We start from the raw sequence: 25,081 nt of genomic DNA, 5'->3' as shown, positions 1-25,081 counted from the left end.
ATGACTGTTCTGTCATGTTCCACATTGATAACGTGAAAAATCCCTGAGGTTTCAGAAATACAAATGTGGACATTCCTGCTGCAAGTATGCATCTGATAGGATCAAGCATGATTGACAACAAGTTTATTTGAAAAATATTTGTGTGCTTGGAGTGCAGTGTTGGGAGTCAGAAACGGGTAAATAATCATTTTTTATTGATTAATGTGGCACATTCTTGAGATACGTTGTATCTTTGTAATACAAATGTAGGGTTTTTGCTTGCCAGTTGTACAAGCCACCTTCAGGCTTCTGACCAAGATCTTATAAAAGGCATGAAACAAAAATACAGAAAAATACTTGTACAGAAGAGGCTGGCCTGTCTTCATGATGCAAGAAAAGTGACGATGATGGATGTTATGCACTTTGTGAGAAAGCACAATATCAAACTGTCTTCAGATGGCTGACTTTAATTGAACCGAGAGAGATCTCATCGGAAAACACTGAAATTGCAGAAGATAACATCATGTCAGAAAACAATGGAATTGCAGCTGAACAGCAGCAGCAGATAATGGGGCAAGATGAAAATACCACATGCCTTACCTTCGATGCTTATATTGGTGTGATTGTGTCGCCATCTGTCAGTCCAGGACAGTTGATAAAGTGTTGCAGGAGCAGATGGCAGAGAAACTAATAGAAGATGAGGATGAAACATAATCTTCTTCAGTTCGTACAATGTCGAAAACCATTGAAGCTGTGGACACAATTAAACATTATCTGTTAAACTTCGAAGTTGATGAAGTGTTGAATGTTTTAACAAAGATGGTCAGTATGATATTAAAATTGGGACAGGAGAAACAAGAAACAATTGAAATGTCCTTCAAGAAGAAAGACAGAACTATGCAGTGTAGTGTCGTTAGAACACGTAAAATATATCAACAGTTTTAGCAGTGACAATAAATATTGTCAGCAATGGTTCACAAATGGGGATTAAGCAAAATGAATGATGTTCCTCTTTATTAATAACATCTGTTTAAACTCTGCCTTGCTTTGTGAATCAACAAAATCATCACATGCCAGGTTCATAGTTTTCTGTATTAACCAGTTACTTTGTTTGTACATAATGTTATGATTTACGAGTTACATACGAGTATTGGTGGTGTTATCTGCATTAAAATTGAAATTGGATGTTAATCACATTAACATTTAGTGTGTACACAGGTACATAGTCACGTATAAGAAAAACTCAAATTGAAATCAAATGTTTATATCTGAGTCTTTTAGGTGTGTTCTTAAAATAGGGGTTCATATTTTGGAGGCTAGAGGCAGTACTCCTACATCACATAATGTACCTCCATTCCATTTGGCTGTTGGCTTAAGTGTACATGTCTAGCAGCTTGGAGGTTGCCAGTGTTGCTATATTTAAAATATTTTTGCATATGATATACTAATGCATAATTTTGAGTTCCTGGATCTGATATACTGAATTTATTCTTAAAAAGGTGCATTTAGAACTAGAATTTGATAGAGCATGTCAGGAAGTGTGGTGTTAAAAGATCGCATATTACCCGAAAAGAGCTACTTTTAATTACATATTTTCCATGCCGAAAAAATAAATTCGTTACCGAATTAGTTGTTTTTCGGTAGTACATTTTCACACTTATTACATGCAAAATCTGTGATCCTTCCAAAACACACTAATAAGATTCTGCTGTAGTTTCAAGAATCCCTTTGAGAAAAGCTCATTTAGTGATGTAATATTCAAAGTTGGAGTTTCAAAATATCTCGGACAATGTGTTCGCAGTAATGACTGTATCAACTGTGATTTTGTGAGGGCAATTATCGTGTGTGTCCCTTCTCTCCCAAAACAAATAATTAACATTCCCTCTGCCTCTGCCGACCCTCCCCCCTCCCCCCAGTATAGGCTTGATCTGTAAGCATGACTTCATTACGTTTAGAATGTGAATGATCACTTGAAATAAACTGTGTGTTACACATCTAAGCAATCTTTGGAACAAACCTACATCTCAATCTCTTCCTTCAAGTTTCAACGTTTGTCATGAGGTAAAGACCAAACAACTGCATGCATTTTCCTTTGCATTTTCAGTGCCTTGACAAACAGAATTTGCTGTGCACTGGAATGTGTAGTAACCTTCTAAATACAGGGTGTTCCATTTATCTGATGACTGCCTGTGTGGTACTGGAGATGCCAGGCAGCAAGCGTTCTGTTGCCCAGCAATCGGATGCCGTGTCGCCCGTCTAATGCTGCGGTACGACAAAATTTAAAATATAAGCAAATAAATTTTGTACTCACCCGTGTCACACAATGAGATGCTGGAACTGTCTGCTATTATTTTCCAGGCATTTCTGACATCTACTCAAGGAATGATTAATCACATGATTTCTCTCTGAGATATCGAATTAATTGATTCCCTGGTGTAATTTTTGAGTTCCTTTATCGTGTGCGGATTTGATGTGTACACTTTCCCCTTCAGTGCACCTCACAAATAAAAATTGCACAGAGCAGGACTTCCAGTGGGCCAGATATTGTTACTAACTGCCTTTTCATCAAACACATTGTAAATTGCATGCAAAGAAATATTGGCCATATGAGCCTTTGCTGAACCCTGTCGAAAAAATGCAAAGCTTCAGCTCAGTTCATTAAACGATCACACAATGTTCTGCATGTATCTTTCACTTGTAACTGTGTCATTAACAAAAAAAAAAAAAAAATATGAGCCCATTATTCTGTCACCACTAACTGCGCACCACACCCCTATTTTTTGATAGTGAAGGGTTTTCCCTTGAAGCAAAACAGGTCTATCTGCACTCCAGTGTTGACAGTTTTCGGAAATAACATGTCCTTGTAAATCGAACCAAGCCTTGTCTGAAAACAGAATGAGGTAAGGATCAATTTCACTGCCATGCACTTGTGTTAAAACCCATTTGCAAAGCTTAACCCTGTGTGCAGGATCGCCAGGTTAAAGTTCTTGCACTACTGATACTTAATAGGGCCTTAGCCAAAGCAGCTTTGCACCTCTTTGTACAGAAGTGCACAGTACAGTGAAACCCCACTTTTACACATTTCAAGGGACTTCAAACAAATTGTGTAAAATGCAAGAAAATGTAAAATGTGGGAAATAATGTTTTAAGCTATAAAAGTTACTTGTGGGATACCCCTCTTGCATTTTTGCACTTGATGTATGACATGTACATAACAGGCATCAACACTTGTCATTGTATTGTTTATTATCTAATAAAGGTCTATTATCTAATAAGAACCGCTGATGTAACTGGAACTGGTAACTATTTGGGAAGTAGGAACGTTTGGCTCAATTACATACATCATAATTGATGTTTTGTAAAGCGTGCTGCTGTCATTCATTATTTAAGTAATGAAATACTGCATTAGTTTGCATAGCGTGACATGTTTCAAGAATTTTTTTCTCGTTGTCAAGTGCAAATATGTACGTAAGTATTTTGTGTGGTGTTTCAATGTGTGTTAGTCTGCATCTCTTGCACTGCAGTTGTCTTTTTGAGGTTATCAGGTACTGTGCCTCAGGTTATCAGGTACTGTGCCTCCTCAGTAATGTCTCAAACCACACACACGCAAACTACTCTCACATTGTTTGTTTGTGTAACATCACAAAAAGAAATATGTACCTAAATACTGCACTTGACAACGAGAATACATTCTCCAAATCCGTTTTGTTCAAGAAAAATACGTAACCGGCAGTGTGTTTAAACTAAAATCATTTGAGCAACGCAAAGTGAATGATGTTGTCTACTAGCGAAGTGGTCATAAGCCAAAACGCACTAAATATGGCACGATAAAGGTGTCATGATGACAAGTCACGAAACTGCGTTTTCGCAGTAGACAATTTGAAAATGGTTGTGATTGGTCATGACATATTTATTCGAATGAACCTAGTTACTTCCATCAGCCACCACGCCAAATAGAGCTTGGCAGCAGCTGGAGATAAAGCACGAATTGTTCCAACTTTACACGTTTACTGGTTCAAATTCGCTGAGTAGAGTGCCCTGTTAAAAAACACTTACCATGTAATATTTGTAAACACTGCTTCATGACCAACATCATGCCAGCATAATTTTTTCTTCATGGAAAATTTTTTTCATAATGTGTAAATGGTGGGAAAATTATGTTGATGCAAAATCGGATGCAAATTAGCATTGTGGACATAGGAAATTTGACGGGAGTGATAAGACATTGTGAACGGCAAGAAAATGTTAATTCCGGTAACATAAAAGCAGGGTTATACTGTACATGTGTTTGCTGCGAAAGACGTATAAGAGAATTTTCCAGGTGGCATGCGAAGTCATAGACGAGCTTCTGTGAGAGCTGTATGTCGTCGTTTGCGCTTCTTGCCTTGAGCACTTTGTTTCACGAAATTTGTTCACTAATTTGTGAAATGCACCACGACGCAGAACTCGAACACCTGGAAACTTCTGTTCAAACAATCTGTGAACAATACAAATGGACTCTGTATGCACATACAAATCGTAAATAAACACTTGTTGTGGAATTGAATTATTTGCTCTTGCCATTGTTACGTTCAGACTTCATTGTTACACTCGTGATGCCTGTTTCACTGCTCGAATGACACTGGCTGACAAGGCACATATGTCTGTACCACCTTCAGGATAAAACCTACAAAAAAGGGGGGGGGGCATAGTGCGGTCCCGTGGGACCCACTTGACTGGCAGGCGTGGCTTTCCATGGCTGGCCTGCAACACCTTGACCAGGCAATCATCAGATAAATGGAACGTACTGTATTTTCGCATACTACGTTATTTTTCTTTCTAGGAGGACACTTTGCAGTACCTGGTGTCTTCAGGATCTCCCACGTTCTACAAAGTTCTTAATTGTGCATCAACACAGATTACCTCTACATCTAGCTGATGAAGTAATGTTGCCCATCACCAACAGGTGGCTGAGTAGTACATTTTTATCTACAAAACTGCATCAAGCAAGTATTTGGTCAAATCACTGCCAGTGCAGATACTTACAGTTTGCGAGTATGTTCTCGGGTTTCTGGCTTTAGACTTGAAAATGGCATTTAAGACAAAATTAGTTATGTAACTAAAAGAAGTTCTTACTAAATGGTAAAATAAAGCTATCAGTCACTACTTCAACAGATGATGTAGGGCTAATATTATAGTGGAAGACAGAACTATCTCAGTGATGTTGTGAGTAAACTAACAGTCATCTAATTAATATAAGGATTTAATGTAATAAATTCCTACACATATTGACAAATCTGATTTGGTGCCTTTTTATTCTGACACATGGAATCCTGTCAGTGACATAAATAGTAGTAACTGGCAATGAAAAGACCAGAATAAGTCATGCTGAGGGCACTGAAAGATAACTGCTTCTGTAGGAAGAATATGCCTGAACACCACAGTGGCCCTGTCATTAGTTTCCAGATGGTATATATCGATGATGATAGAGATGAGTTGCAAAGTTGTTGGGAACAGAAGACAAAGTTGTTAAGGACACAAGGTATTTTGTTGGCTCCATATTTTTTTAAAAAAATCAGCACCTACTTCTTTCATACACTGTTTCATTTCAGTGTATAGTACAATTTCGTTGATCATGGTTAATGCACAGTACTTTCCAAACAGTTCGTAAATAATTTGAACATTTTAGGATGTATTGATCTTTATGAAAGAACAAGGATTAAAAAAGTGGCACACAGAATTCTCTAAAATGCTTTTTCATATTCAGGTACCATGTTATTCAAAAAATCACATGTGAAGGAGACCACATTTTTACCACATATGTATGACTTCTTGGCTGAGATAATATATTCAGTTCCACATACGAAATACTTTTGTTGTTGTTTTGATCTTCAGTCCTGAGACTGATTTGATGCAGCTCTCCATGCTACACTATACTTCGCAAGCTTCTTCATCTCCCAGTACCTACCGCAACCTAATCCTTCTGAATCTGCTTAGTGTATTCATCTCTTGGTCTCCCTCTACAATTTTTACCCTCCAAGCTGCCCTCCAATACTAAATTGGTGATCCCTTAATGCCTCAGAACATGTCCTACCAACTGATCCCTTCTTCTAGTCAACTTGTGCCACAAATTTCTCTTCTCCTCAATTCTATTCAATACCACCTCATTCGTTATATGATCTACCCATCTAATCTTCAACATTTTTCTGTAGCACCACATTTTGAAAGCTTCTATTCTCTTCTTGTCTAAACTATTTGTAGTCCCATGTTTCACTTCCATACATGGCTACACTCCATACAAATGCTTTCAGAAACGACTTCCTGACAGTTAAAGCTATATTTGATGTTAACAAATTTCTCTCCTTCAGAAACGCTTTCCTTGCCATTGCCACCTTCAGAAACGCTTTCCTTGCCATTGCCAGTCTACATTTTATACCCTCTCTACTTCGGGCATCATCAGTTATTTTGCTGCCCAAATAGCAAAACTCCTTTACTACTTTAAGTGTCTCATTTCCTAATCTAATTCCCTCAGCATCACCTAACTTAATTCGACTACATTCCATTATTCTCGTTTTGCTTTTGTTGATGTTCATCCTATATCCTTCTTTCAAGGCACTGTCCATTCCGTTCAGCTGCTCTTCCAAGTCCTCTGTTGTCTCTAACAGAATTACGATGTCATTGGTGAACCTCAAAATTTTTGTTTCTTCTCCATGGAATTTAGTACCTACTCCGAATTTTTCTTTTGTTTCCTTTACTGCACATTGAACATCTATGAAAAGGATGAAAAAGCTTTTTGAGTTTTCTGTTCATCAAAAAACAAAATTCATTTTATATGTTTATTAGTTTCAGAAACATAGACATGCCAAATCGGATGATTCTTTTTAATATGTCCACATACTTGAGCAAAAATAATCATTAAATTCTCTTTGTTGCATGAGGTTACTTCTGAATGAACACCTGTTACATAAATTAATATATAATTCAGTAAAGGAAATAGAATTCTTAATTTAACTCATCATTGTGTGTAAAATTCTAGAAGATATTGTGATAGAATTTCATGATCAGTTATTGATTATTAAAGCATCATCTTTGATAAACGAAGTGGCAGAATGTAAACAATGTGATGCTGCAGATTGCCTGAGAGTAACTCAACAACAAACCAGTAGTAAGGATTTAGGATACACCAGAAACAGAATGACTGTCAACACCTAAATGTGAATCGTCCCTGAAGAACAAAGTAACAGGGACTAAGTTGTTTGTAAACTATTTTATTTTATTGATTTTATTGATATGAGGCACTGCAAGTATTTATTGCGCATTATTGAACATCTAGTTGTAAAAATCTATAGCACTTGGGCAACAGACTATCAGTAGGACGTAGGCATAACACTTTACCAAAACATCTAACAGGAGCGATGAGGATCATTCACAAATGCAGGAAACCAGCAGTGTTATCAGTATGTACAATATATCCCAAAGAGTCACTGGACACATAAATTTTCCAGTTTTCTGAAATACTAACGGTTTTCTGTAATTTAAATAATGGGAGTGTGGCAGCATACGTGGATGTGATTCTAATATTTAGTATGTGGCGGTCATTTTTTATTCTAAAACTAATACAGTAAGTCAGTATAACCTGTAAAGGCTATAGAATTTAATAAAGTGATAAATTTAATAATAAAGTGATAAATTTAATAATAAAGTGATAAATTTAATAATTCTATAAGAGATTTCATTTTCTGTCTTTTAAAAGTACCCTGTGTCCTTAACTAAACAGGAAGAGAATATTGATGCTACACTTTTCAGAGGGGCATTCTGCCTGGGGTAAGAGAAGCTTGATCTTGGACCTCATGGTAATTCCAGTGGCATTATCTCATAACTTTACACACTTGACATCACAATGTATTTCAAGAGTTATCTCTGATGCTATATTACGACTGATTTTTTTATAGAAGACTGTTCCTGCTCAAAGGCAAAAGTTACAGATGCCCTCCCTCAATATCTATGGCAGGGCAGTATATTCTTACTGCATGGAATAGGATTTGAGTGAGTCCATGTTGAATTCGGAAACTGCAGCATATCAAGCATCCTTAATGAATCTATAGAAGACATTATAAGTGAGTTGTAGCACAGGAAGCAGTGACAATATTCGTACAAACAATGGTTTGGAGGGGAGGGGAGGAGGAGGAGAAAGTGATACTACATATTTTTGGCTTAAGTGGTGAAAAATTATGAAAGTAATAAGGCATATACAGGTTTTATGTTATTACCATATACAGGAATATTAAATCTGAGGCATCAAGGAATCTTCTATTTGGTATGTGTGGAACTAGGGGGCACCAGTGTTTGACTTCATTAATCCTTTTCATCCTGTGAGCATGTCTACACTTCATACTACACTATTCTCCAGATGTTGTGAAAGTGTAATTGCATGCTGCTTGGATTTTCCTAATGTGCTACGGACATCTGTATGTATCCTGATCTGCCGAAGTCTCACTGCTCTGGTTATGTTACTTCCATATGTCTGTGAATAAGAAGTTTCGGTTATTTATCATAAAACTTAAGTCTGTTATTGCGTGTTATCATTTGCAAAAACCTATTTTCTGTGTCTTGAATTGCTTATGAGCTATGATGATTGTTATGATCACATGATTTGCAATGTGTAAGGATGTGAAGGAATGCCTTACATGCGGCCATGCATCGAATGTAAAGGCAGTTACTTGAGAATGAGACGATATATCATTCTGCTCTCTGTTTGAAATAAAATTTCGATATCTTGTCTACATTTCATTCACTGCAATGTATAAACTAAAATCAGCCATTCACAAATTTTATCAGATGCATTTCTACTTCTGTAAACTCTTCAAAATTTTGTGCAGTACTTTACTTCATTTGATTCAGCACAGTAAGCTTGATGGATAAGGGAAAGAAATTCAATTCTCCGAGTAAAGATATCGAACTGTAAGATGTGCAAAAATCAAATTTATTCATGTAACAGTTTTTGCAAATCGCTTGATAAGGATTTCATATTGGCTGCAATGCTACCTTTCAGTGCAGGCACCAGTATTTGGTGAGCAGTACAGGCAAAACAAAAGCTGCTGTCAGCATGGAAGGCAGTGACGATATCAATAGCAGCAAAAATGTTAAACAGGTTCAAATGTATGTAGGCTTCAGTAGTTACACAGTAGTGAAGAGGCTGGCACAGGAGAGACTTGCACAGATAGCCACACCAAAACAGTCTTTGGACTGAAGACCACATCGTCAAATCTGCTTTTGTTTACAAGAGGTAGTGTTAACCTTTTTTCCCCACTTAGGATATTTTGTACCAGTGTGACGAAGTTATTTTGATTAGCCAGAATGTGTCTGAAATGAGAAAATTTGTCCCAGGTGGGAGGCCCCTCAGCTCTTGTCCCATCAGCTCTTCCCAGACACAAATTTGAGGTTTTCTCCCCCTATACTTGTGTGTGTGTGTGTGTGTGTGTGTGTGTGTGTGTGTGTGTGTGTGTGTGTGTGTGTGTGAACATATTAAAAAGGCAACTACTCACCTGTAGAAAATCAATACTTGGAGCACAGAAACTTGTAACAGAAAACAGCAGTCACACTAGCTCTCACTGAGCGAGGTTGCACAGTGGCTAGCACACTGGACTGGCATTCGGGAGGACGACGGTTCAATCCTGCATCCGGCCATCCTGATTTAGGTTTTTCGCTATTTCCCTAAATCGCTCCAGGCACATGCTGGGATGATGCCAATGAAAGGGCACGGGCAACTTCCTTCCCCATCCTTCCCTAATCTGATGAAACCGATGACCTTGGTGTTTGGTCTCCTCCCCCAAAACAACCCAACCCAACACTAGCTCTTTTTCTAGCAAAAGTACATGCATTCAAACACATGACCATACAGATCCCAAACATTCACTCCTGTGGCTGCAGCAAGACCAGTTATTGATAGTTGGTTTTTGAAAGCAGTTGCCTGAGCTGATGCAGGCAACGAGAAAGTGGCAAGTTTTCAGACAGATGACTGTGACTACACAACAAGATAAGAAAAGTGCAGGGAGAAATGCTAAAAGAGATGTAAGAAGATGAGGGAGAAAGGAGAGAAAGTTGTAGAGGAAGAAAGGGACAGGAGGGAGAGGGAGACTGGTGATGTTTCTGGCAGAATTGGAGAAGGTTAAGGTTCTTAAAGTAGGATGAGTGATAGCAGGATATGTGAATTTAAATTGTAAGCCCATTAGGTGGGAGACTGTGTACCAGACAATATTTCAGAAAGAGATGCATGCTTGGTGTTTTGTCAGCAGAAAGAGTGTTTTCAGAATTGGTGGAGGTAGAATGAGCAGCGATTCATGGCCAGATGTTCAGGAGATGTAAGAAGTGACTGAAAGAAATGATTGAGAGGTTGACTGAGGTGACCAGAGAAAGAGCATGAGCTCAAATTCTAGTGTGAATACTCTTTTCTATTAAGTGTTTCTGTGTGTCACATATCAGGCCATTACAGGCAAGTGGTTGCCTCTCCCTTATTTATGTTTATATGAAAAATATCCTCCTGCCATCTGCTGACTTCATGTTCACTAAAGTGTGAGAACTATAGTTGCTGCCTGGTTCCTTCCACTGCATAGGGCAACGAAAAAATTTGGTTAAATAAAGTGAAAGCTTCGAGATGAGTCTTGCAGTACAATATGTTGGAGGCAGCAGATGTGTTGTGACCAGAATGAAGCAATTAATACTTACCCTAGTGTTTTTCTAATTTGGAACCCTTACACATTAATTCACTGAAGTTTTTATATTTGTGAACTTGGTTGCTACATTTATGAATGAGTTTCTTGTTGCAGTATTGGCAGTTCAGTGTTGTATTCTACACACAAGCACATCATCTTAAGTATTCACTGATATTTTCTCCCTTCCATACAGAGTGTGTGGGAAGTGTCTTAACACACAAAGAAGTTTCATTCATTTTGTTAAATGATGACTGTGTCCTTTGAAATAATCGGCAGTAATTTAGTGAACTATATGGAGCATTTGTTGTCATTTTCAAACAAGCTATGTATTGGCTTAATTATTACAGGAATGGGAGAAGCAGGGAGTGGAAAAAAGAAGAAACGTTCCTCGGAATCCCAGAAGCGCAAATTACTTGATGGTGATACATATGATCCCAGTTCACCTACCTCTGAAAATAGTTGTGATGAGACTCCTGCTGCGAAGAGAGCTGCTTTGTCATCAGGGTCGTCATCTGTGCCAAAGGCTGCCGCTAAATCACGAAAATCACTGCCTGAATTGGAAAAATATTGGAAGGCTGTTAAAGAAGATCCTGCAGATTTCACTGGGTGGACGTATTTACTTCAGTATGTGGATCAGGAGGTATTTTAATAAAATATTCAATAGCCTATTTTATAATTAGAGACATACATTATTAGTGTCTTAAATGTTGTTTATTTTGATTCCAGAATGACATAGAAGCCGCTCGGGAAGCATATGATGCTTTTCTCTCTCACTATCCTTACTGCTACGGATACTGGCGAAAATATGCTGACTATGAAAAGAGAAAGGGAAATAAAAGGAAATGTGAGGAAGTAAGTTGTTTGTTAAGTTGTTTGTTCAGATTCAGTGATCCTGGAGATGTAAACTTCATTGGAATTTCTGTAATGACTTTTTCCACAGAGGACCTTATATTTGCCTTAATATTTCAGTAGTCTGGTGTAGGAATAAGCTGAATGGTAAAGGGATTCCTTTGCAGTTATTGTACTGCTAAGAAAAAAAGTAAGTATTGAGTATATATGAACTACATAGCTCATTTTAAAAGAAATATTTCGTTTGACAAGATAGGTGTGGAGAAGAAGTGGGAAACTACTGGTCTGAAAATTGCCATGTTTTTTCCAACAGCTTCAGCAGTACGTGCCCAGCATTGGCAACCGATTTCTTGCTTTTGAATGGCAATAAAGCAGTGAGGATGTCTGTTGTTATATGCGATGGTAAATGGAAATATTTGGCACAGATAATTCTCATTTGATTTACATTAAATTTAAATAAAATCATACATTAATTTTATTCGTTAACTCTTCAGTGGAATTAGGTTCAACAGGCTGCTTAAGAGTAGAAGAGCTGCAAGAACTGAAGATGAAAAAAGCCAGAGAATTTCGCACACTGTGCAATGTGCGAGTAACATTAATTTGTCTAGAAGATAATAACTTGGCTTAAAGATCTACAAATAATTGCATAACTAAAATTTTGAATCTTTGTAGTAAGTTATGTGTTGGCATTGTGTGAAATAACCTCTGAAGTACGTATTTTTGAGGTGATCGGGTATAAGTAAAAATGCATCATATTAATGTATGTTGTTTGTATATGGCATCTCTTAGTTTATATTTCTTAAACATGTTGGGTTTGTACAAATTAATGTATGTATAAAAGCATTCAAAGTCTCGTGAATCGAGCCAAGCAAACTGAAGATCTGGACAGGAAGAGTTTTCAAGGACTGTCTTCAGAACATCCAGTACAGGAGCTGGCCAAACTGTGTAAGCTGATACTGTATTGCTAATCTGGCTGATACCGTAATTTGATTAAGGATGCAATTTTTATGGGTTTAGGCTATGTTGAATTTCTTTAGATGTTTGCAGAAAAGTGGAAACTGGATTTTTTTTTTAACATTTGCTGATATATTTGTAGGTATTTGAACGTGGATTGAAGGCAATTCCTTTGAGTGTAGATTTGTGGATTCATTACCTAAACTACTGCAAGGCTACATACCCAGATGATGAAACCCACTTACGATGTCAGTTCGAAAAAGCTATAAGTGCATGTGGGATGGAGTTTAGGTAAGACTTCAGAATAAAAATATTCTTAAAACTCCTCGTGTGTGTGTGTGTGTGTGTGTGTGTGTGTGTGTGTGTGTGTGTGTGTGTTTGCTTTATACTAGTCCCATTGTTTTTCCACACACATTGGCTTTAATTGCCTTGGTGTAAGTTAATTGTGTATGAAACGAAATAATTAGCATCTTCTTATTGTCTCTTTATGAAACTTTGGTTGTTACTAAATAAGTAATATGTAGGGGCCTGAAGGTCTAGCATTTATTTCTGGCTAAATTCGCTTCTGTTTTTGGCAAACTCTGTATTAATAAGACTATCCCCCCAATTGGGCAGATGGTAACCAGATCCATTTGCAGGTTGCCTGCCTAATGTCTTCCTGGGGCAACAGCAGTTTGATTTTCAGTATTTTGCATTATTACTGGGTGAATTTAAAGGTTTAAAATACAAACAACTAATTAAGAGATATAATCATACATTACAACACTGGACTTGCATTCGGGAGGGTGACACTTCAAACCTTCGTCCGGCCATCCTGACCTAGGTTTTCTGTGATTTTCCTAAATCACTTCATGCAAATGCTGGGGTTATTTGCTTGAAAGGGCAGTGTTGACTTCTTCCTTCCCTAATCTGACAGGACCAATGACACTCGCTGTGTGGTCCCCTCTCTCAAATCAATGAACCGTATCTTCAAAGTTTAATGAAATAACTACTGCAGTTAGAAACTATGTGTTTATCTTGTGGCAGTGTGACTGATGGCATGCAAATGCCTGGAATTTATACACCCAGTATTTGAGAATGAGAGCGCGTGGTGACTTCCAGCAAACTTTACACACAATTTCAGATCTGTTCAAAACATCCTCCCGCTGACACTGCCACAAAATTATAAAAGAAAAAAAGTTTATTGCTTACTACATTTCTCCTGTTCATGCAGTAAAACAGCAGCATAGGGCAAGGCTTTTAATTTATTACTTCCTTACTACTAACTCTATTCACAACAAAATTTGCTGACAGTATCCACTTATACCACTGGTTGTCCCTTCAAAATTATATTATGAAATGATGATCAGATCAGGATATTTGCATAATAAATATTGAGATGCAGATAAACTACTTTTGCTTAAAATGCAGTGCGAATTACCCAGCTTATATTCACCTAGTATTTCCTAATTGGAGCACTTAATGACTTAAAACAGACTTTAAGCATAATTTCAGGCCTTTCCAAAACTTTTCTGCTTGTTTAAACAAGTATTTAGCATATTAACCTGTTTGTAATCAGATTTTTGAAACTGTTTTATACATGGCAGTTTGTCTAAAAAATCAGGGGTTTACTGGTTTGCATCTATTTTTGGCAATATTTGTATGTAAATTTTGTTTGTTTGTAAGTGATCAGGTGTACATATTTAAAAGGTTTCCATGCTACATCTGAGTGGACAAACCTGTATTACTTTGTAATTGACTGTTTAAAACAAGTGGTACTTAGGGAGCTGTTTGAGTGGAATGTTTGCTTTGAATAAACTTGCAGATTTTCTCCTGAACTAGTGTTTGTTTTTTCTTCTTTTGGCTCAAGGCTTTCAACGAATTATGGTTTTTATTGAGAAGCATCAACATTTTCCTGCTGATGAATAGAGTACTTGAGAGTTTTGGTTTTTCTCTTCATCATTTTTCTTTTCATACCCTATTCAACAAATACAAAATCTGCAGAATACTGATTTTGACCTTTAGTGGGCTTTCATAAGTGTGCAAACCATGTATTTGACAGTGCTACAGGTACTCAACATAGAAGTAGAATCAAAAATAGCTTATATGTTACGGTAAGACTTGTTAATTTGCAGTCAGCTGTGAGCATAAAAAAAACTAAAATCATAACCACCAGTGTGGAGAGGTGGTGTTTGTGGAAACAAGCTCTGCCACAGTGTCACAGGGCAGCCAGTCAACACCCTTGTTTTTTTATTTCTACAAAGGCAGAACTGAAACATGATCATAGTGATGAGTGGTGGTATGAAGATTTCTAAACCAGATCTATGGTGGACACATTAGTCACTTTGCTCATTTCAAAACAAGAAAAGCAGATTGGCAGTGTCATAAATGAGATTACTCAGGTTTGACCTATGCCAGTATTTGATGGAACCACAGTTCAGAATGCCAGCCACCTAATACGGCCACATTGAAATGGCCACATTATACCAACTTTTGAACTTCGCCTAGTGCACAAATGTACAACTTTCTGGGGAAGGGGAGGGGGAGGTGTGGACATTAGGATTCAATGTCTCCTTGACAGTGAGGTCATTAAAGACGGGACCTAAGCTTAGATTGTTTTGTTAAGCATGGGGAAGGAAATAGGCCTTGCCTTCCAAAGGCACCATCCCAGCATTTGCCAGGAGTGATTTAGGAAAATCACAGAAAACATAAATCTTGATGGCCAGGTGTAGAATTGATCTCCAGTGTGTCCAGTGTGCTAACCACTGAGCCATCTTGCTGTACATTTCTCTGAGGTAACTAAAATGCTAGGTCACATGGCTGAGTCTTACTCTGCATTACGTGGAGTCTGGCTTATGCAGGCCATTCAACTGCCCACAACTGGTGTGACACCAGAGCACCAAACACATTGATACATCATTGCATTCATGCGCTTTTTATATTGCAAACACATTTTTATGGGCATTATCTTTCCCTGTTAAACTTCACCAGATGATGATCAATACCAGCAGCTGAAAATTGGCAAAATTTTCAATATAACTACACAGAAAATAAAGCAACTAACTACAATAAAATAGTTCATCACAATACAATTTTCTTTGAAATAGCATTTATTAAGAATTTTGTGGTTTCATTTTTTGAGGCAGAATTCATTCGTATTCACATTTGTCACACATGTGAATTTTTTTGGGTCCCTAGCAGTAAGCCTCGTATGTGTGTAAATAATTTGAAAGATATATTTTGCTGTGTTTTGCTGTTTACACATCACATTTATTAGTAACTTCAAATTGAAAAACTTATTTTCACTAACAGAATTTAAATTTGTTTTTATAATATCCTATTGTAGCAGTTTACTTACATAGCTAGTCCAGATAGCTGTGGATTGACCATCGTCTGTTGTAGTAAGACATATACGTGGTGCTAGACTAGTAACTAAATATTTAAAGTAATATAGTGTTTGCTTGCCCCTGGTAATAACTTTATTTATTACAGTAAATATATGTAATCATGATGTTGGTCCTTGGGATAGTACAATGCCCATAGACATTTTGATAACGTGGGAATGAGTGACCTAACATCAGTTATCAAGTACAGTTAAAAAATGATGATGAAGACAATGTTTACAATAACTCTTTCTGAATCAGTCTCTCTTTATTAAGCTTCAAAATGTTCTTTTGTAAATCTGGTTAAATGCTTATTTTGTTCCTTTAAACATCATTTTTAAATGATACATCATTTTAATCTCATGTTAAAATATGGAAATAAAATTCGTTAATTACTTACAGGTCTGATCGCCTTTGGGAAAGCTATATCAAATGGGAGTCTGAAGGCAAACGGCTGCAAAATGTTACAGCATTATATGATAGATTACTCTTGATCCCAACACAAGGCTATACAAATCATTTTGACAAGTAAGTGTTAAGCTCTACATTTTACTCTTAATACTAAACCTTTAACAACCCTTCAGCTCCTGTCATGTGAATTTCATTGTTAAAATAACTGAAATAAAAAATGCAATTTAAAATGGCCAACAGACTCTCACAAGCAAGGCAGGAGGTGCAGCATCTTTTCACATATCTCGTGGATAGTTAAGTGAAACTAGATAAAGTTATAGTGCTCTGTTGTTATCACTGCAACATTAAGCTTTCTGAATCTATCTGGAACTAAAGTAAACTTTTAAAAAATTAAAAATTGTTAAGAAATCCTCCTAATGTACTTTGTATGCATCTAGCAAGACTGACATTTAGTCATTGTATGTATTTGTGGGTTTAAGAGCTTAGGATCCCATAGGTAAAGGTACGTTACTTGTCAGGGTGTGAAAACACTCAGCTTTTTGTGAAAAGATATTATCAGGAAAAAATAGAATTCAGTGGGAATGAAGAAATTTTTGAACATGGTTTTACATCTATGTACTGGCTATCAGAACAAGAGGGGAAAGGACTTGAGCAAACAATGCTATTCAAGGATTAAGTAAGAAATCTACTCAGAATGAGAGTAAGGAGACATGATGCAGCATGAAAGGAAAATAGATGTTTCTCCAAACTGAATTTCCTCTTAACATATACTTCCATCCCAATTGATTAACTTGTTTGTTATTACTACAAGTAATATGACATTACAGATCCCAGACACGAAAGTGTCATTTAAAATATTTTTTAAAAAGTTCTTCATTCTGTTACATATATCACCTGATATGCTACCTGTTTTTTTTTTTTCTTTTTTTTCCCCTTTTCAGTTTAGTTTTATGAGTAGAATTCATGTGTATTTATTATGCCACTTTAACATCCCTTGTAAATTGTTCATACAAACTTTCCTCACCCATATTCGGTGTAAGAGTTCCTTTGTAACTTGAAGGTAAGAGTGCGATTATTAGTTAAGGTGGGATGAATTGACTTCATTCAAGTATGTAACCAAAATTTCAAGATGCTTCAACAGTCACAAATTCTCAGCTAATTATTGGGCCAAAAGTGGCTACACTGGGTGTATGTGCCCTGGAAAAAATGAGATTTTTTCATCTGGCGGCAATTTTTTAGAATTCCAGAAATTTTCCTTTTTTGTGGTTTTTCAGTTTTGAACTTTTGTAATTTTGGCTTGTAAAAACTGATACTCTAACAAAGATAGTATTATAGGCCCTTTGCTGTTCCTTATGTATATAAACGACTCGGGAGACAATCTGAGCAGCCATCTTAGGTTGTTTGCAGATGACGCTGTTGTTTATTGACTAATAGTCATCAGAAGATCAAAACAAATTGCAAAACGATTTAGAAAAGATATCTGTATTCTGCAAAAATTGGCAGTTGTCCCTAAATAACGAAAAGTGTGAGGTCATCCTTATAAGTGCTGAAAGGAGTCTGTTAAACTTTGGTTACACTATAAATCAGTCATATCTAAAGGCCGTTAATTCAACTAAATTCCCTGTTGTTGTTGTTGTTGTGGTGGTGGTGGTGGTGGTGGTCTTCAGTCCTGACACTGGTTTGATGCAGCTCTCCATGCTACTCTGTCCTGTGCAAGCTTCATCATCTCCCAGTACCTACTGCAGCCTACATCCTTCTGAATCTGCTTAGTGTATTCATCTTTTGGTCTTCCTCTACAATTTTTACTCTCCACACTGCCCTCCAGTACTAAATACCTAGAAATTACAAATATGAACAACTTAAATTGGAAGGAATACACAGAAAATGTTCTGGGGGAAGGCTAACTGAAGACTGCATTTTATTGACAGGTCATTCCAGTCGCCAACTTTATCTTCCGAATGCGAAAATATTTTGACACCGACCTGCATAGGGAGAAACGATCACCGCGATAAAATAAGGGAAATCGGAGCTCATGCAGAAAGATATAGGTGTTAGTTCTTTCCGCACACAATACGACATTGCAATAATAGAGAACTGTGAAGGTGGTACGATGAACCCTCTGCCAGGCACTTGAATGTGATTTGCAGAGTATCCTTGTAGATGTAGATAGAATTTTACTTTAGCCCACTACTGCAGAATAACGCTGCTGCAATGAAACATAAAAAAGAGAAGTTACAAAGAAAATGTGCCATTTACAACACCAGAGCACAGTACACACACGAGCATCTGCCGACAGCAAAAATTGTCAAAGGCCTTAGGACTAAAAGTATGCAGTATTTCATAATAACAAACTGCTTTCGATGAGTGTGACATCACAAATGTTTACATTTCTAGCAGGTCATGGGAAAATAGTGCGAATGGTGGTTTGAGAAGTGTTATTTTCAAAGTAAATTTCCTTTTAATGCAAGATTACGTTATTTGTGAGAATGTGCAGTGAATTCCTGAAATCGCAGATCATTTGAATCTCATTCAAAACTTAAAATACTTTGAGGACCAATCACTTAGGGTAATTTCAGACCCAGAATGCCAGCTATTTATGCCATTATTTACAATTTTACTGGTGCATTTGTGTTTTATATAGCTTAAAGGGTAACATCTGCTAAAAAAAGACAAGTTTTATTTTTGGAAACATAGCTTTTCTTGTAGATATGCTGTATGTATATTAATTTAAACCATTAACTTCAGCTATTTGTTTATATCTCCACTTAAGTGATGTTGCTGTTGGCTGGCTACATAATGAGTCCTATCCACTGAATGTCAGTTGTCATTGGCTAGTGAGATCATGTGACATGAGTTATGGTAGTAATCTTGTAGTGCCTGTGTTATTCTGAATTAATATGCGAAGTTCTTTTGGACATGAATGCATTTCTAAAGAAATAGGCACTGTGGTGACTACAGCCATTATGAAATATGTCAAATGTATTTGCAATTGGGAATGTGGACAACCATCAACTGCGTAATGACGACATGAGGAAGTTTGGGTCCGGCTGTGAGTTGTGCATGGATAACCAAATGGTAAGGTGACTGCTCGTGATAAGTGGCAAATCCTGCCCTTGCACAAATTTTCATTGTCGTTCCATTCTACAACTGATGGTTGTCCATACTCGCAATTGCGAATACATGTAATGAGCAATGATTGGCTGACAAAAGTGCACCACACAGCACAATCTCAATTTCATTGTTTCAGAAGCTGCCATGCTGTATTTGCTGAAATTTATTCTTTCATAAAACATAAAAAGTAGTGTATATGTTGCTGCACATAAAAGCTCTTTCCAAAACGTTCTTTTTTGCTGGGTTTTGTTTTCTAAAGTGCAGGGAAGTTCTGCAAAAAGGTGGCAAGTTTTATAGCTCTAAAGGAAAGTATATTGTCACTTAACATGGAAAAAAAATGTATTTTCACCTGGGGTGTAGTGTATTTTCATCTGGTACAAAGTGTGTTTTTAAGTGAGAAATCTGAGAACTTCCTTTTTCTTGCCATTGTATACACCCTGTTACACAGTCAGCCTTCTGGTGGCTATTTATAGGTTCAATACATTATGCCCAGCCTCACAAAATTTCTGTGTTCTGAGCTACAAGATTTTATGATTAAAACAGATGATGTACTTCATTCTCTTTATTTCATAAAACATTCTCACATTTGCGTGAATAGAGGGAGTCAAGAGAGTATATCTTACCTGGGAAAGATCTCAGCTTGAGTAAAATGGTTGGGAAGTTGCTCAGTGTAAAGTACATTATCACACTTCATAGGAATAAAACTAGAGAAGTTTCTCACAAGCGGAGAACATTCTCCAATATTATTATTATTGTTATTATTATTTTTTTTTTATTTTTTTTTAAGTGAACACTGTAGCATACATCGAGCTGTGTTAAGTTCTGTTGAAGTTAAGTTTCACAGAGTTTTTTTTAGTAAAAATGGTAGAATTTATGCAGCTCAGAAGGCAAAAAAGACTTGCATAGCTCAAAGAAATACTGAAAAGAAAAGCTGTAGATGCCTATACAGGGTTAACAATAAAGGCATACACTTTAGTTGATGAATTTACTTCTGGGAAATCGTGAAACACGAGGGGGTGGCATGTCAGACGATGCGAAAATGAAAATACTTTTATGCTATTTAGCTGAACTAGGTTTTCAGACTGGTGTAGAAGTAGTATGCGCCAGACAACTGTGTCGCAGATACTTTGTTATTCATCATCATGGTTTCTCACAGAATAAATCATATTTTGTTATGTTAGAAATAAGCAGGCAGATCAGAAAAATTAATAAGTAGTTTATTACAAACCTAGTGATCTGTTTCTTGTAATGAAACCTCATGGGTGACCAATCAAGTACTTGGCAAATGGGTGAACCATTGTGTGTCATATTAACCTAAATTATCTCATGTTAGACAACTCTGGGTTCCTTTTTGGAGTCAATTAAAATGTGATGCATTCTTAAGTTTTCACTCGTGTAATGTGTTCACGTAACTAAATAACAAAAAAGTTTCCCGCGTGTTAAAAATTCAGTAACATCATCAGAAAATGCATTTTCATAAACTGTCTGTAATCACCTTAACAATTTGTTGCCGCACATAAAAGTGAAATCAAAATGTAGTGGAACTCTTCCAGAACACATTGTTACCATTTCTATATTTGTACAACAAACCATTTGCGGACCTTCTCAAGGTGGAATTGAGGCAATAAGAACGAACTCCTCAGAGGATACGCTTTGAATTTTTTTGTATGAAATTGAGAATTTTCTCAGAAAATATTTTTTTGAGTCTTCTGCTGAGAAGCTTCCCTTTTTTATTCATATGATCCACTGGCTAACTTTCTCTGGGATTTGGTGAAAAGTGGGCAGCATCTCCCCTTATTGTGGATAATGGTGCCAATCTCAGTGTTTGCAGGTATGAGACAGGAACTTTGTTTTGCAAACAGTAGCAATTCTATGATCTAAGCATGTAATCATCTGCCTTCTAAATTACTGTAATTAAAGTTGCAATTTTGCATGGACTTGAGCATTAAAAGTCAGTGCTTATTATTAGTTTTCAGGAACACATCTCGAGCAATCCTCCTCAAAAGGTGTTGTCCGTAGACGAATTTCTGACTCTACGCCGTGAAGTTCTCCAAATGCTGAAGCAGTTTGATCAGCCTTTAGCCAGTGACGACACTGTTCCAGGTGAAGAGACTGAAGCGCCACCAGGGGAAGAACCAGAAGAGCAACCAACCACGGTCAGTGTCTCTTACATGTGTAATTGATTTCATTGTGATATTACTATTGGGTGGCAAAGGAAGGCAATTATGAGATCTGTGATTTCACGTATGATATATAAATTACTATAGCTGAATTTTGCTATTATGGTGGTGTTTCCAATCAGTCTTAAAACTTCAAAATTAATTTGCTATCAGTTTAAAATGTAAGCTCTGTGGCTTAATAGTTAACTACTAGGGTTACAAAGTTATTTGTTGGTCTGGATCTCATTACTGCACTTAATTTGTCAGAATTGTCTAAGAAAAAGGTGAAAATTAAAAAAGTCAGAAAGCTGAACACAGATGGGTAATGTTTGTGACTCTCTTCCCTCCCTTAGAAATCTGATGAAGAGACTACGGCATTGAGAGAGAGAATTGTTGCAATACGTAAGAAAATACACAAAAACACTGTCGCTGCTGTAGCAGATCGATGGAACTATGAAGAAGGAGTAAGTGCTCCTGGATTTTCATTATATTGGAAATACTTCATAAAAACATTGTTATTGAATTAAATCTGATCCTGCATAACATAATCTTACTTCTTTTTTGTAGATAAAACGTCCGTACTTTCATGTGAAACCATTGGAAAGATGCCAGCTGAAAAACTGGAAAGAGTACTTGGACTTTGAGATAGAGCAAGGAGACAAGACTCGCATCATTGTGCTGTTTGAAAGATGTCTCATAGCGTGTGCATTGTATGAGGAATTTTGGATAAAAGTGAGTTTTTTCATCAGTTAAAATTTGTAAATCAAACTGCAGAAAACAAGATATTTTTAAAATTCGTAGATTGGAGATTGTATTAGGTATGGTATGTACAGTGTAAATTACAATCACTTATTTTTTCACAGTGTTAAGAGAGAAACGGAATAGAGTATTTTGTAGGATCATGCTGCTGAGAGGAGTGATAACTAATGACAGCTGGAATGTGTGTTGCAACAGTATATTGAGGTGTGCTGACACCTTGAACTACATTCTTTCTACCCTGTGCATGTTTTCATGTAGCTTTATTCGCTTTCCCTTCACTAACCCTTTCTTGCCACCTTCGTGTAGCATAAGGAACCGGTCTTTGGCTTCTTTTAAAGGATATTTCCACAGTCCTGTGAAGTAGAACACTGGTAATTATGGATATTGTGTTGTTTATAAGCAAATCAGGTATGTCAGTCTTATTTGTTACGCATATTTCCTTGTGTATTATTGTAGTTCCTTTGTAATGGGTAACTGAACATTTAAAATTTACTTGTTCCATTGTTTTTTCTAGATTTTTACATATCGTGTACCCACTTAGTCTTCTGGTTTTGGAGAAATATTGCCAAATTCTTATAGCTAAAAGATCTGCCCCATTTCTCATTTTCTAAATGTTTATCTGTAACCATTAATATAGCTGTTTTGATCTTTGTGTAATCATAGTTTGAATTTGTTACTACAAATTTGATATACTTTCACAGTTCATCAGGTATCTTGAAAGCCTGAAGGAAGATATGACAGATAAAATAAGAAATGTGTATGAGAGGGCATGTACAATACACCACACAAAGAAACCAAATCTTCACCTTCACTGGGCTGTGTTTGAGGAGAGTCAAAGTGAGTTCCTGAGTATCTCCTAAGACAAAATTTTGTAATATTTCACTAGAAATTTTAATCCTTCCCATGCTTGAACATATTGTAAAAAGATCAGCAAAAAGAAATTTTCAGAAAAGCATACCATTTATACATATTAATTGTTACTGATATGAATTGAATGCTTTTAAATTGCAGTTAGTGCTACCATTTTTTTTTTTTTTTTTTTTTTTTTTTTTTTTTTTTTTTTTTTTTTTTTTTTTTTTTTTTTTTTATTCCCCAGTAAGCTTGTGCATGTCATGGCATAGAATTAGATACCTAATTATTGTAATGTTGGCTTACTTCAATCCATATTTTGAATGTATTGATACTACTGTGTGTAGAATATTGGTGAGCTATTGCTGAGATACTGTATAAGGTACAGTTTAAAAGTTGAGATATTATGTTGTTGACAGACTGTAATCTTTGGAAGTACAAGTCTTTCGATAGTACTGTGGAATTAATTGCTAATCTTCCTACACTTGTTGTCCATTTAAATTGCACGCTGTGAAGTGTCAGAAACATACATTTATTTGTAATTTTTTATTCACTAGCTATGGTCTTTAGGTGCTGTATTATTATGTGAATTATTTTGTATTAATCTGTGTAACTTCGCAATATTAATACATATATCTGATAGTTGGGCAACAATATACTTGCAAAAGTTCACATTTAGGAAGAGGAACTTGAAACATTTGTGTGCAATTGTGGATCAGTAAATAAGTTGGGTGTTGCATCGTGAAATGGGTAGTACAGCAAGGGAAAATGGAAAAAGACCATTGCCAAAGACAGGATCACATGACAAATGTGCATGTAGACAATATGTAGACATACGCAAAAAAACATTCAAAAATGCAACAAGTCAAAAGAATCATACTTCAGTAGCTTGTTAATGATATTGTTTTTAGATCTGCATCCAAACCAAAATCATAAATTTTAGATTCCAGGCCACGGACTGTTTTAATCCTAATAAATGAAACATGATTGATGAAATATGCCCATTTTAGTAGTTGCATAGCTGGAACCAAAATACTTTACAGTTCCCATACAGAATAAAATTGATTACTTAAACAAGCGAGTAATCAGATTTCATTAAAAAAAATGAATAAAATAGAAAATATATACTCGAAAAAATTTAAAAAATTAAAGTTAGTGACTACACAGAACTGACAGAAAAATGAAAGAACTGATAAAATTGGGGGCAACGACTGAGAAAAAAGACACACATGTGGTGGAACATCACGTGCAACAGAGCCATAGAAGACAAGATACAAGTTCGAAATAAAATTTAACAGCTGTAAAACATACAGAAAATGGAAATAAAGATACAGAAGACCTTTTAAGAAAATAATTTGTAGAAGAGAGATTATGGAGATAGGACTTTGACAAAAACACACACACGTCATTTTTACAGAACCTTAGAGAAAATGACCGATATCAACCACAGAGCTTATACTTCAAAAGACAAGATGGAACACTGGAGGCAAACCCAAAAAAGAACTGCAATACTGCAACAATACATTGACACACTATTAAACTATAATAAACCAATATGGAGACTGCAGTTTGAAAAGCTAGAATCTAACCTTTATTCGAAACCTCCAATACACAATTGTGAACATAATAAAATCATTGAAAAATAACACAGCACCTGGAAAAGATTTAGGGATTAGACAGCAAAAATGAGGTAACCAAAATACACAGAATGATAGAAAACGTACAAGAAACATTAAAGGTACCAGAAGAATGGATGTCAACCCTAATACATCCCATCCACAAGAAAGGAGACAAAACAGTCGCTGATAACTAGAGAAACTTCACTACTGTCCATCACATATACTGTATTCACCTGATCATAATGTCATGTAGAAGAAGGTGTAATTAGATGAATGACGAACACTAACTTCACGTAACGAAGGTTTATTCAGCACTTGCACATTCATGGGTGCAGAGC

General features: G+C 36.4%; 1 protein-coding gene across 1 annotated transcript in view; it reads left to right on the top strand.

The window, feature by feature from the left end:
• The window catches only part of LOC124550941 (pre-mRNA-processing factor 39), an 82,246-nt gene that overhangs the window by 35,127 nt on the left and 22,038 nt on the right, over positions 1 to 25,081 (top strand). The window contains exons 6-13 of the mRNA XM_047125752.1: positions 11,018 to 11,310; positions 11,397 to 11,522; positions 12,616 to 12,764; positions 16,238 to 16,363; positions 21,327 to 21,513; positions 21,870 to 21,980; positions 22,084 to 22,248; positions 22,977 to 23,112. Of these exons, the coding sequence (XP_046981708.1) occupies positions 11,018 to 11,310; positions 11,397 to 11,522; positions 12,616 to 12,764; positions 16,238 to 16,363; positions 21,327 to 21,513; positions 21,870 to 21,980; positions 22,084 to 22,248; positions 22,977 to 23,112 (1,293 nt within the window). The remainder of the gene's footprint in view (positions 1 to 11,017; positions 11,311 to 11,396; positions 11,523 to 12,615; positions 12,765 to 16,237; positions 16,364 to 21,326; positions 21,514 to 21,869; positions 21,981 to 22,083; positions 22,249 to 22,976; positions 23,113 to 25,081) is intronic.

This window comes from Schistocerca americana, chromosome 1 (assembly GCF_021461395.2).
Source record: "Schistocerca americana isolate TAMUIC-IGC-003095 chromosome 1, iqSchAmer2.1, whole genome shotgun sequence".
Classification (NCBI taxonomy): domain Eukaryota; kingdom Metazoa; phylum Arthropoda; class Insecta; order Orthoptera; family Acrididae; genus Schistocerca; species Schistocerca americana.
This window is presented reverse-complemented; position numbering and strand designations above follow the sequence as displayed.